The sequence below is a fragment of the Dasypus novemcinctus genome, chromosome 4 (genome assembly GCF_030445035.2).
Source record: "Dasypus novemcinctus isolate mDasNov1 chromosome 4, mDasNov1.1.hap2, whole genome shotgun sequence".
NCBI lineage: Eukaryota > Metazoa > Chordata > Mammalia > Cingulata > Dasypodidae > Dasypus > Dasypus novemcinctus.
This window is the reverse complement of record NC_080676.1, coordinates 151,114,198-151,127,023: the sequence shown is the minus strand read 5'-3', so window position 1 is coordinate 151,127,023 and position 12,826 is coordinate 151,114,198. Positions and strand designations below refer to the sequence as shown.

General features: G+C 39.5%; 2 protein-coding genes across 2 annotated transcripts; both read left to right on the top strand.

Moving 5' to 3' along the window:
* LOC101432337 (keratin-associated protein 21-1-like) lies at positions 1-453 on the top strand. The gene has a single exon (XM_004468636.2). It carries the CDS (start codon positions 1-3, stop codon positions 451-453), a length of 453 nt encoding a protein of 150 aa, XP_004468693.2.
* Positions 454-5,607: 5,154 nt separating this feature from the next.
* LOC101431900 (keratin-associated protein 21-1-like) lies at positions 5,608-8,384 on the top strand. The gene is made up of 2 exons (XM_058296488.1): positions 5,608-5,837; positions 8,249-8,384. Exons 1-2 carry the CDS (start codon positions 5,608-5,610, stop codon positions 8,382-8,384), a joined length of 366 nt encoding a protein of 121 aa, XP_058152471.1.
* The last annotated feature ends 4,442 nt before the right edge of the window (positions 8,385-12,826 follow it).

Here is a 12,826-nt window from a genome sequence, read left to right as displayed (position 1 = left end):
ATGTGTTGTAACTACTACGGCAACTCCTGTGGCTATGGCAGTGGCTATGGCTGCGGATATGGCCCCTACTATGGCTGTGGCTATGGAGGTGGCTATGGCTGTGGATACGGCTCTCTCTATGGAAGTGGCTATGGAAGTGGCTATGGCTGTGGATACGGCTCTCTCTATGGCTGTGGCTATGGAAGTGGCTATGGCTGTGGATACGGCTCTCGCTACGGCTGTGGCTATGGAAGTGGCTATGGCTGTGGATATGGCTCTCACTACGGCTGTGGCTATGGAAGTGGCTATGGCTGTGGCTATGGCTGTGGATATGGCTCTCGCTATGGCTGTGGCTATGGGACTGGCTATGGCTGTGGATATGGTTCCAGCTATGGCTGTGGATACGGCTCTGGCTATGGATGCTGTGGCTACCGGCCAGCTTGCTACAGAAGATGCTATTCTTCTTGCTGCTAGAATTTCACCAGCTGAGCACCGCTGGCTTTTGAAATGACACTTGTAAGGAAAATTGTGATTCACGGTTCTTTACCCAATATTCCTATATTCAAAAAATTGCCTTCTTAACTAAGGCTTTACCTCTAAACACCAATTACTTAGAAGGGTATTTGATCATTTATTAGATGGGTGTCTGTGAGGCCAGAAGCTGCATATTTGCCTCTCATTATTTTCAAGTGTTAGCCCGTTCTCCATTCACTTCAGCTTCTCTGTTATGATTGTGTTGATGACTGTAAATAACACCCTACCTTTGGGACTCTCATGTTCTCAATAAATTCAGTTCTTTGTTTCTAACAAATCCTTTTTTGCTTTTTTGTGATTACCTCATCTCCTGGGGTGTTAGGGCAGCTTTTCAAATTGGACAAATAGTATGTCGGATGAACATTAGTTTTTTTGTCTATATATTACCATCATTTCCTCTTGTACCTGTATCATAAGACATGCATTATCCACCTATTTGTCATATTCCACATGGTCTGGCCCACATACACCCAGGCGCAAATCACAGAGCTCACAGAGCTGGGCTTTCCTTGTGGTTTTAATGACTATAATGGTGTTATGAGGGAAAAAGAGGAAGAAAGACACCCATTAGGGCATTAGGTTAGGACAAAAGTCACAAGGGTAAGAGAAGGGGCCTGAGAGCTGAAAGGAGTAATGAATTAAAGACATAGCCCAAGGTTATTGATCAGTTAGAATGAGACAGGGGTGTTAAGCACATGGAATAAGTACCTAAGGAATGTTTAAGTTAGAAGAGAACTATAATGTCATCTGGAGTGATTTCTGTGTATACTTCTCTGTGTGTATATTTTGAAGTTGAGGAAATTGATTGAATTCATTTATTGTACCAATGTAATTGATTATTTTCAATGGGCCACATTCCAAACACCGACTACATGGAAGAAAATTTACGAATAGTTAATTGCTCTCTGTGTTTTTACATTCAGATAATTAGTGTAACTGGAAAAACAACAGTGACCAAAAATTACTGAAATCAGTTCATTTGAGATTATTGCTATGACTTGAAAAATGCAGATTAATGGGAAGAACAGTTGTACTAAAGTATTTGAGAGGTAGGTGAGAGTTATTTTGAAATTATGACAGTAAACACTAATCTGATGATAGAAAGGTGCAACTTACAAAGAAAGACTCAAAAGGACAGTAGAAGGTGCAAAGTACACAAACACCTTCATCGTGTCTGGTTACGATCAGGTGTTTTTACACGTTTTCAGTTGGAAACAAGCAAGGTAGGTGCCTAATATCGGCTGTCCGGGGATTGAGTGCAGAATTGACAGTGGAATAAAAGAGCCTGGTCCAGTTACCTGCTTCATTTTCTGACATGGAGGGGGTGGTGGTTTTATGGGTTTTGATGTTAATGTCCTTTCCTCACTGACCAACCAGAAGTGTGACATTTAAATAGTCCATTGCAAAAGCCTTTTCACAATTAGTACTAATCATAATTCAATGACTGTTGAGAAAGATGTCACTGTCTCATCTCTATATCAGACCCCTTGCATAAATTTTGACTCTCTGTAATTCCTAGGGCATGGAAATCACACAAAGTGGCAGACACTAAGGAAGATGCACTGCCATTGAAGTTAGTGTTGGAGTCAGGCCAAGCCCAGGGACTAATTTATGCTAACTGATGAACATGTGTTTGACTTAAACAAACCATTATTTATTTATTTTTGGTAATAATGAACTTTAGAGAAGTCTTTGAATGACATTTAGAGAAAAATTGCACCAAACATATAGGGAATTTGCATATAATACCCGCTATGCCCACACATAATTGCTCCTTTTATTAACATCTTAGATTAGTGTGCACCAATCAAAGCTATTGCATTTAAATGGAAAAATTTGATCAAGGGCCAATTATACCCCAGATCTTTACTCAGCACAGGTTATCCAGGTGTGCAGAAGAGAGATTGTTTTTGTTTTGTTGGGCCAGTATTCAAAGATATGTAGGGAAAGTATTAAAGAAAATGTGATGCAAAATAATTCTTTTTCAATAATTTAGGAGTGTTGTAGCCTTAACATATAAAGGCAAAGTGTCTATTCCAGGGAATTTGTGAAGTAAATATAGAGTTTTCAACTCAAAGAATGAAAGGAAAGTAAAGAAAGGATGGGTAAATATGGAATGGGACTCTACTTTTATATCTATTTGTCAAGGATGATATACACCAGGATGATTATATTGCATCAGTGTATACTATCAGAAAAAAATCTGTACAAAGAGATCAGACTTAAGGAAAATATCTAATAATGAAATTTCTCTGAAAATGAAGTGAGCCAGTTTAAAAAAATCCCTGCTGAAAGCATTCAATAAAGGAAGATCATTCTTTATTGTAGAAATTTAAGTATCCAGTGAAGGAATGATCTAAGTTTGCATTCTCTATCAACTGGGATAGCATGAACATTTTAGTTTATAATAATTTTAAGTTATAGAGCCTGTTTATTATTAAAATGAGGATTCAAATGAAATGTAGTCAAATAATATAAGGAAAAGAAATCTCCCTCTCTTTTTCTCTTTCTCTTCCTTAATTTTTTAAGTGTGTGTTTGGGGAAGAAAGGTTGCATGTTGAATATAGTCTGAGAAGAATACATTTGGATTTTGGATATCTACAAATAGAAGCTTATTTAAAGATGCAGTATGTCTTAGTTTTCCAGGGCTTTTGTTATAAATACCACAGAATGGATCAGCTATAATAAATGGAAATTATTGTTTCACAGTTTTGGAGGTTAAAGGGCCAATGTCCAGGTATCAGCATTTTCAAGTGTGTAGCATTTTGGTGTTGGTTCATCCTCTGCCTGCACCACATGGTGATCTGTCTCTGTCTCCTCCTCTGTCTCTTTCTGATCAGCCATTTCTTTATAAGAACTCCAGTCAGAATGGATCAAGGCCTGCCCATTCCTTTGTCCTCGTCTTAATTAAGAACATACCCAAAGTTTCTCTCTACAATGGCTTCACACCCACGGACTAGGGATTAGGAATTGAACAAGTCTTTTGTGAAGGTTTTGAGCAATCTGCAGCACAGGGTTTCAAGGCTTTGAGCCTATTTATAATTTTGAGAGGATAATGTTTGGTTGGTGGGCTTTGTTTGGTTGGTAGTTTGTGACCCGTGCATTGTACGATTGTTAGTCGCATCCCTGGTGTCTACCCACTAGATGCTAGTAGTACCACCCCATCAAAAAATGAGACTCAAACATGACTCATGGCAGTGGCCAATATCTCCAGGGGACACACTGGTCCATGTTTGGAACCACTGACATAGATACAATAGCTCCATTGTTTCTTTTTTTCTAGTAGTGTGGAAATAAGGTGACCCCCGAAGTCTACTTGTAATTTGCTGGTATGCTTATGAGGGGAGGATTAGATCCTCTTTTTTTGAGAGAGCCACTTGTTTTGTGTTAATGTTTGATGCTGAGGTATGAACCACATGTGATTTATATTCGTAATTCCTGGTTCTCAAGACAGCACTCTTCTTGTGGCTTGTCGCCCGTTGATGAAATTCAGTGAGGTTTCAAGGAATGCCTAGCACTGCCAACAACAAACTTGTGTTGTCATGTATTATTATGGTAAATTATTTATGGAGGTGGGAAAACACAAAGTTAGGAAATTCGTGGATTTTGATATAGTGGAGCAAAAATTAATAATTTGTTTGGAATAGTGGCTGTAGGTAATTGGATATGAAGTCCTGCTTTTTGGAAATAATTTGATAGTAGAACTACAGAACTAGATTTTAGGGATATAGACTTTCTGTGATACTGTAAAGCTGCATGTGGTGGACCCTGAAAATATTTCTACATTCTTCCTCATTCTGCTTTAACCTGAGGGAATGTGTCATGCAGGAATTCTTTTCAGATCTGAGTTTTGATTCATAGATATTTGGATCATAGCTACAAATTGATAGTAAAAGAAAGATATTTATTGCACAAGGAATGATATTCACACTCTTTCAAATGTTGGAAAGTTAATGTGTGGATAACTGATAAATGAGAAGAATGGACAAATTTTATATTTTCAAAATCATGATTATAATTTCGGTAGAAGTTTGAGAACTTTGGTAAATGAGTAATTTTGAAAATTTTGAAGGGGAGTGAAATGTACATATAACTACAGGACAAGTCTTCTTTTTGTAGTACTTTATTCTATGAAAGTATGTGCAGTTGAAATTGTTTTGTTTTTTTATATCAACATCCTAATAGTTATCCATTTGCCTTCACCTTCTGAGCTAAATGTGCAAGGAAGAGTAGTGATGAGAGAAGAAAAACTGTTTTATTAGCTTGGAGGAATGTATGTATATCATAATTCAAAGCTCTGATAAAATATGCAATGGGTAAATGCGATGAAGTTTCTGTTCTGTGTTTTTCCATTTCTTCATCTACATGAAGATGGTTAAGTTTTTAGACTCTACACGTCCCAAATCCCTGTGTACATAACATGGACGATGGATGTGCTTCCATCAGGACCTCGTTTGTTTGGTGTATGAAAAGTAGAAATGTATGAAAAAGAATCGCTTACAAATAACACAGTTTTCCATTATGTCCAATAAGGAACCTACTGGATATTCTTGGCTTTGAATTCTCAGATATTGAAGTGATTTTTGGACTTTGAAGCACAAGGGTAAAGGGTTTAGTAGGGAAGTGATGGGTAGGAAAGGAAGTGTGATAATTAGTTGTGAGGGTTCAAGAAAGAGACTAAATTATTCCCTCCATTCTTCCAATTTTTTAAAGAAGAAAAAGTGCAAGAATTCCCCATGTGTCTGAAAAACCTTGTTATCTCAGATTATATAATTAGGGATAGGAATTTTGAAAATGGGTATTAGTTATACTTTTGAATTTATGATTCATTTGAGGAAATTCTTTCCATAGGAATTACGATGACCCTCTCTAAATAAAACCGAAACCTCTATTATAATGGAGTCATTTTATGCAAACTATTATTGTCAAGAGTGACAGGCACACAATAGTTTAAATATTTGCTGGACAAGTCAGAGAATAAATGGTGTGCTCTGCCAATATCTGTCAGTATATAAAGGTCTCAGTGCAGTAGAAGCCATCACCACTTCAGAACCTTCCTCCTTCAACCCACTTGAAATTCCTCATCTTGAAAACATGTGTTGTAACTACTACGGCAATTCCTGTGGCTATGGCTGTGGCTATGGCTGTGGATATGGCCCCTACTATGGCTGTGGCTATGGAAGTGGCTATGGCTGTGGATATGGCTCTCTCTATGGCTGTGGCTATGGAAGTGGCTATGGCTGTGGCTATGGCTGTGGCTATGGAAGTGGCTATGGCTGTGGATACAGCTCTCGCTATGGCTGTGGATACGGCTCTGGCTATGGATGCTGTGGCTACCGGCCAGCTTGCTACAGAAGATGCTATTCTTCTTGCTGCTAGAACATCACAAGCTGAGCACCCTTTGTTTTTGTAATGTCACTGGTAAGGGCAAATCTGATGGAAGTACCAAATTTTCTATGTTGCATTCTTGACTGAGACTTTGCCTCTAAGTACCCACTTTTCACAATGCCATCTATTCAGTCTGAGGCTGCATAATATCCTCTCATTCTTTTCCAATTTTAGCCTGTTCTCCCTTAATTTCTATTTCTCTGTCATAACTTGTTGAAGGTTGTGATTCCCTACAGATGGGAAACTCTCCTTTTCTCAATAAATATAGTTCTTTGTTTTTAACAAATCTTTGTTTGCTTTCTTGTGAATATCATATTTCTTGAGCTGTTATGGCAGCTTTTAAATTGGACAAGCAATATTTTGGGTGAACCTTAAGTTCCTCATTGATATAGTACAGTCAGATCTTCTTATACCAGTATCAGAAATAGTTTTCCCTACCTATTTCTATTCCACAGCATCAGGCATATATATATATATATATACCCAGGAACAAATCAGGGAGTATTTCAAAACTGTGCTTTGGAAGTGGCAGTAGTGCCTAAACTGGAGTTTTAAGGGAAAAAAGAGGAGGAATGACTCCTATTCTGTAGGTTATGATAAAAGTCACCAGGATAGGAGATGACACCTGTTTATTTTAAAAAGTAGCCAATGTTGGAGAAAGACTAGAGTTATTGGTAAAGTAGAATCAGAATTGTGTGTTGAGTATGATTAGTAAAAACCTAAAGAAATTATAAGTTAGAGGAGAAGCATACTATCGTGTCATCTTGATTTAAGTGCAGGCCTCTGCATATTTTGAGGTTGAAGAAGTTTGGTTTAATTCGCTTATTCAGCAAACATTTCAATGTTTTCAGTTAGCTCCATCCCGGACACTGGGTACACAGCAGAAAAAAATAATTATGAATTGGTTGCTTCTCTTTCAGTGTTTATATTCTAATTAGTAGATATAATAAAGAAAAAAAGTAATTGAGATAATTTGTAAGAGGGAATAAAACAGATATGAAGGAGAGTATGAACTGAAGTATTAGAGAGATTGGTCAGGTAGTTATTCTGAAATTGTAAGTCTGTTCTGAGTGTAGTAAGGAGCTGTGTAAAATGACAGCTTCACACCAAACTGAGAGGAATACATCAGACCAAGAAAGACTCGGAGAACTTCAGCTTGTTGAGTAAGTGAGCATTTTTAGGGGCCTATTTTGGTGCTTGCCGTCTGTGGTCATAGGAGAGATCGTCTCTTTTGGAGAGTCTGAGCCTGGTTGTGGCTTAGATCCTCATCCTTGCTGACGGAAGGAGAGATGCATGCTTCTGGGGCTCGCTGTCTTCACCTGCTGAAAAGCGAGAGGGGTCTTTTATAGTATATGTCTATGGGCCGATGGGAAGGCATGGGAGGGGGAACACGATTGAAAAATGCAATTCTTGGGACAGATAATAGAGGAATGGACATTCACCATGTTTCTTAGCAGGGCAGAAGTTACACTTTGACAGTAATTATGTAAAACCATAATTTACAATGTTTGTCAGAATGGCCAAAGTTGCAATTTTACAGTAATTATGTAAGGGGATCAACCTGTTTACAGAACAGATAATTCTTGGAGTTTTTGGGAAAGAGGTTTAAGCATTTGTGATACAAGATTTACTTATCCGTCATGAGCTCACAAACAGTTATTTCTTAAGGCTTGCTTTTCAACTGCTAAGGAATGAGATGCTGCTGTGAATAGAAGGGGAAAACTGGAAGGGTTGTGGGAAAAAATGCAAAGCCATATATGCTACATTACATTAGTGTCTTTCCTCATCTGACCAACCAAAATTTCAACATTTTAACATTAAATGTTAAATGAAAGGATATGTTTCTTTCAGAAGTTATAAAGTAGTCATTGTCTCATCTGTATGTTAAGTATAATTTTTTAAAGTCTGCCCTTCTTATCCCTGGATCTAGTAGGTTTATTACTACCTAATAGTAAATCATACAGCATGTATGCTTTTGGTGTCATGGGACCACTGAAGAAGACCTAAGAGGGAAATCAAAATCAGTCAGAATATGAAAAGGGAAGGTTAGAAGAGGGTCAGAAATTGCTTTCAAAGGAGAATGGCCTATGGACAGAGCCATGATGTCTGAGTTAGAACTGGTCAGTTCTTTGAGGCAAATAATAAAATTATTATGAATTATTAATGAAAATTGCAGTAGTAATGAGGTCACAGAGTCTGTGCTAATTGTGCCCCATCTATTTTTAGTAGTATATAAAGGTCTTGGCAGAATAGATATTCAGACTTCTGAAACATCCTCCTACACCTCAACTGAAATCTCATCTCTCAACATTATGTGTTGCAACTACTACAGAAACTCATGTAGTGACTGTGGCTATGGCTGTGGCTATGGCTGTGGCTATGGTACCAGCAATGGTTGTGGCTATGGCTCTGGTTATGGCTGTGGTTATGGCTGTGGCTACCGGCTATTTTGTTATAGAAAATGCCATTCTTCTTGCTGCTAGAACATCACTCTTTCCTCTAAAGTGATCATTCCAATGCCATTTATGTTTCAAGATCTCATGATACCATCAGATTGCTCTAAGCAGAGTCTGCCAAAAAGTGCTTATCTTTTTGAAAATGCTTTTGAAAGTGTTAGGGAGCCTGACTCACTCTATGATGTTTCTGGAAAGCATATCTTATTTTGGTCATAGTCCAAGTGTAACCAACTACCTTCTTTTCCTGTTTCTATACTGTGACTATTTACAGATAAATATATTTCATTGGTCCTGAGAATTCAAGTATCTTTTGTGTCAGACTTGCTATTGACATATTTTGCCTTGTATTTCTCCGACGTCCTTGGGGAAGAGGCTGGGCTAAAGCTTAGCTGCTATAATCAGTGTAGCCATTCCAACTGAGTAGGGCCAGTGTTAATTCTCACTGGTCAGTGACCTTGACATTCTAGATGTTTCATATCTTGAATATTGTGCCTGAAAAATGCCTCCTAATAGATGGGGTTTTGTATTCTTAGTCCATTTTACTCTCGGGCTTGTCTGTAAGCATCTGTGTTTCTTGATCCCATGTTTATCCATTTCTTTCTCTTCATAATGATCAGCACTCTTCTGCAAACACATGGACAAAGACATAGTCATAAACACACAGAAGCAAATACCACTGAAAAATATGCTTTGGGTAATGGTAATGGTACAAAAATGGATTAGAAGGGAAAGGAGAGAAGGCTCAACATGTAAAATATCTGACAACAGGTTAAATAGGCCTGGATTTGGGCATAGGTAATGAGAAGAAAAGATGGATATCAGGAATTTTTGAAAATAGAACATATAAGATCTTAGACATTAAGAATGAAAGAGAAGGGAGACATTGAGAGTGAAAGAAAAGGGAGAAAAAATCTAGGAATGATAATATCTAAAAATACGTATATATTTCTTCTTAATACCTAGAATTGTGGGGAATTCATAGTGACAACTAAGATTACATATTTATTATTAAAAGACCAGTGTTGAGGATATTCATAAGACTAGTATTGCATATATGCTCCATGCCCTAGAGGCATTAGTTAGGGTGAATGGATGATCCTGACCCTAAATTTGTCAACACAGCATCTCTTTCTAATATGTGATAGCATGAGTAATAAGAATGACTTTATTAGCAGATACTCTTCATTGGATGTGTCTAAACATGGGTTTAACCACTGAGTATTTGGGGTTATTATACGGGGAAATTAAGAATTCATTTCTATTCTCATCCTTTTTTGGAACACTATAAGTTAGGAATGAATTTGATCTTTGCAGCCAGATTGAGAAAATGGTAAATATTGATACCATTAATGTTTCTATATCTTTGAGGAGAGGAAAGTTTTAATGTGTTTGACTTGAGAAACTCAAGTTTCTTTTAGGAGACTGAAAGACTGATGGAACTGGGATCAAAATTCAACCTCTCATGGTCAAATAATTTGAGAATCCCTTGATTATTGAAAGAAATTGTGGTATTGGGGAGAGGAAGAGTGAAAGGGGGTTGATGGATTGTCATTCTGTAAGCTATAGAGACTTTTCTCATTAATTATTTGAATGAGTAGTCTTATTCAGCAAAGACTGAATTGTTTGAGTTCCTAATAAAGGGCATTTTATTATGTACTATAAAAAGAGAACTAAATAGTTTGTCCCTGTTTTTCTAGAAGTATGGGAAAGAAAAGAAAAATTAGGGTACAGAGCTCGGAGTATATACAGTTGTAAACAGGAATGTTTGGGAAGTGCAAAGGATACATTAGATGAAGTACCAGGACACAGAATATGTAGAAAGAAGGATCAGGAATCTTTCTAAAAAAGAGACACTCTTATAACTGAAGAGTGAAGGATGACTAGGAGTTGGCCAGGTATATGAGAAGGGAAATAGTCCTCTAGAAAAGGGAGTAAGAGGAAATACATTTCAAGTATCAAAAAATCCATAAATTGACTCCTTGTTATAGCCATCACCTCTCCTATAGGAAATGTCATCACTATTTGGACCAAAGGAGTAAATAATAAATTCACAGGTATGGCAGGGAAAAATCTAATGTGACCCCCAATGACACACACAGTTGTGTGGTCATCTCCCCTTTGAAGCAGGCTAGTAAAATAGGGAATCAATAGATGGATCTGGAACCTGGCGAGAATACACCCTAGATGGCTGCTGGCAGACCCTTGCAAGAAATCCCATTCAGAACGAGATTTCCTCCTGAAGCCAGGAGAAGCCCTGGATATTTTCCAAGGGCCTTATCATTGGACCCTCCTGGGGATTGAGGGGTTAGGTAACCAATCAAAACAGCAAAGAGCTGGGACTCCTCCCAGTCTTAGCAAAGGGGCAGAAGAATTAATGGTTCAAAAAGCAAGAGCAAAGGCTAAACTGGCCCCTGGCATTGCCTCTGTCACCCCTGTTCTGACCTTCTCCTCTCCCTCCCACACACTTCCCTGCCTAGATCAACACACAAGTGAACCTGAGCATTTGTAATCTGTGATGGAGAATTGTAGTCTGTAAATCAGCCCTCTTTATCCCTTTTCAGCCCCTTTCTCTCTACCTGGGACCCATGAATTGTTATTTTCTCGCATTTCTCTTCCCTTCCTTCCTTAATAAATTATTGGTCTAAATAACCTAGCTTGCTCTTGAAATTCATTTTATGTAACTTAGGCAAGAACCTAGAGAAAATCTGGCAACATATTTGGTGCGGCCAGCCAGGAGAAAAGAGGTATTGGTGAGTGAATTATGAATTATAGCCCGTTTAATGCCTTCTTTTAGTTACCCATTCTAAATGGGTTCACCTATGAACCCCCACAGGATGTGATCCCCGGAGGGAGGAGGCTGGAGTGCAGAACCTCTGTGTGTCCACATCACATGTCCAAGCTGTTAGATATGACCCCAGCCAGGAAGGCAGGGCACAAGGCAGGGGCCAAAAACAAGACTCTGCCAAGACAGGGGTTCCTGGGATGAGCTCTGGGTGCTGCAAAGTCCCTTTATCAAGCCATTTCAGCAGCTGCTGGCTTTGTCCTTGGGCCTGGGTGCCATTGCCTTCTCCTGTTCTCTCACCTGGGCAGCAGCAGCAATGATGGCAATGGCAGGGAGCCAGGGCCTTGCATCTCCCCCCAGGTCTACGCCTTTGCAGGCCTGCCTTCCTATTGACCACACCCAGCTACTTGGTCTGGCATGGGGTGGGAAGGTGGTGGTGGGCAGGGTCAAAGTGAATGCTGTGAGAATTCACTTTCCCAGGGGAGTCACAGGCCAGGGCTCCTTTCACAATTAACCTTGACCCAAGTTTAAGCAGCCCACTTCCTATTACTGAATTTCTCATTATGGGTTTGTAAAATGCTTTGGAATGTCTTAGAAACTGCAAAACTGAGAATGCATTTGCTAGTGAATTTTAGCCCTACTCGCAGTGTGAGGAAATTATTGCCTCAGGGCTCCAAGTCCTGATGGCTGGAGCAATTGATCTCTAATCTCTTAATGGCCTTTGATAACTGGTCCAACTGGGAAACTCCCAGGCAGTATAGAGTCATAAAACTAGGACTGCTTTTTTTTTTTTAAGATTTATTTTTTAAAAAAATTATTTCTCTCCCTTTCCCCACCCCTAAGTTGTCTGCTCTGTGTCCATTTGCTGTGTGTTCTTCTGTGACCGCTTCTATCCTTATCAGCAGCACCGGGAATCTGTGTTTCTTTCTGTTGCGTCATCTTGTGTCACTTCTTCATGTGTGCAGCACCATTCTTGGGCAAGCTGCACTTTCTTTCATGCTGGGCAGCTCTCCTTACCACGTGCACTCCTCGTGCGTGGGGTTCCCCTATGTAGGGGACACCCCTGCGTGGCAGGGCACTCCTCACGCGCATCAGCACTGCGCATGGGCCAGCCACACATGGGTCAAGGAGGCCCGGGGTTTGAACCATGGACCTCCCATGTGGTAGGCAGATACCCTATCCATTGGGGCAAGTCTGCTTCCCTCGGACTGCTTTCAAAACCTTTGTAAGAGTAGGTAGGAGTTTTTTGACCATTCTCCAAGAAGGAGCGATATTTGGCTTGGCAGCCATCAGAAATCTATTTGATTTGTCTCTCAAACCCAGACCAGCCCTGGAAAAGCCTGGCAGCAAGGGCTCTGTGATTCCTGAGGTTTTGAAAACCAGAGCAGCCAAATGTCCTTGAGATTTAGGTCAGGTGCTTCAGTTTGGGTAAAAGTGTAGTCAGTCTTGGACCCTGGAATGCCAGGGGTGCTGGGAACCAGAGGATTAAACTCTGAATATCCCCAAAGATGTTCCTTGGGCCTTTTGGTTCAGAGGGCTGCCAAATGTCACCTGAGACTTAATTTAGGCACTTTGGTTTGGGGAACTGCTCTCAAGTCTCCCACTAATTCTTTGGCTTGGTAGCTTTGGTCTGAACTTTGGGTTTTCAGGCATTTCCCAAGACCTAAATCAGCCATGGGGATGCCTG

Excerpts from the sequence above, each read along its gene's own strand:
- LOC101432337 (XM_004468636.2), top strand. The coding sequence starts at position 1 with ATGTGTTGTAACTACTACGGCAACTCCTGTGGCTATGGCAGTGGCTAT.
- LOC101431900 (XM_058296488.1), top strand. The coding sequence starts at position 5,608 with ATGTGTTGTAACTACTACGGCAATTCCTGTGGCTATGGCTGTGGCTAT. Across the intron at positions 5,838-8,248 it reads GGATACGGCTCTGGCTATGG|CTGTGGCTATGGCTGTGGCT; the intron begins ATGCTGTGGCTA and ends CTCATGTAGTGA.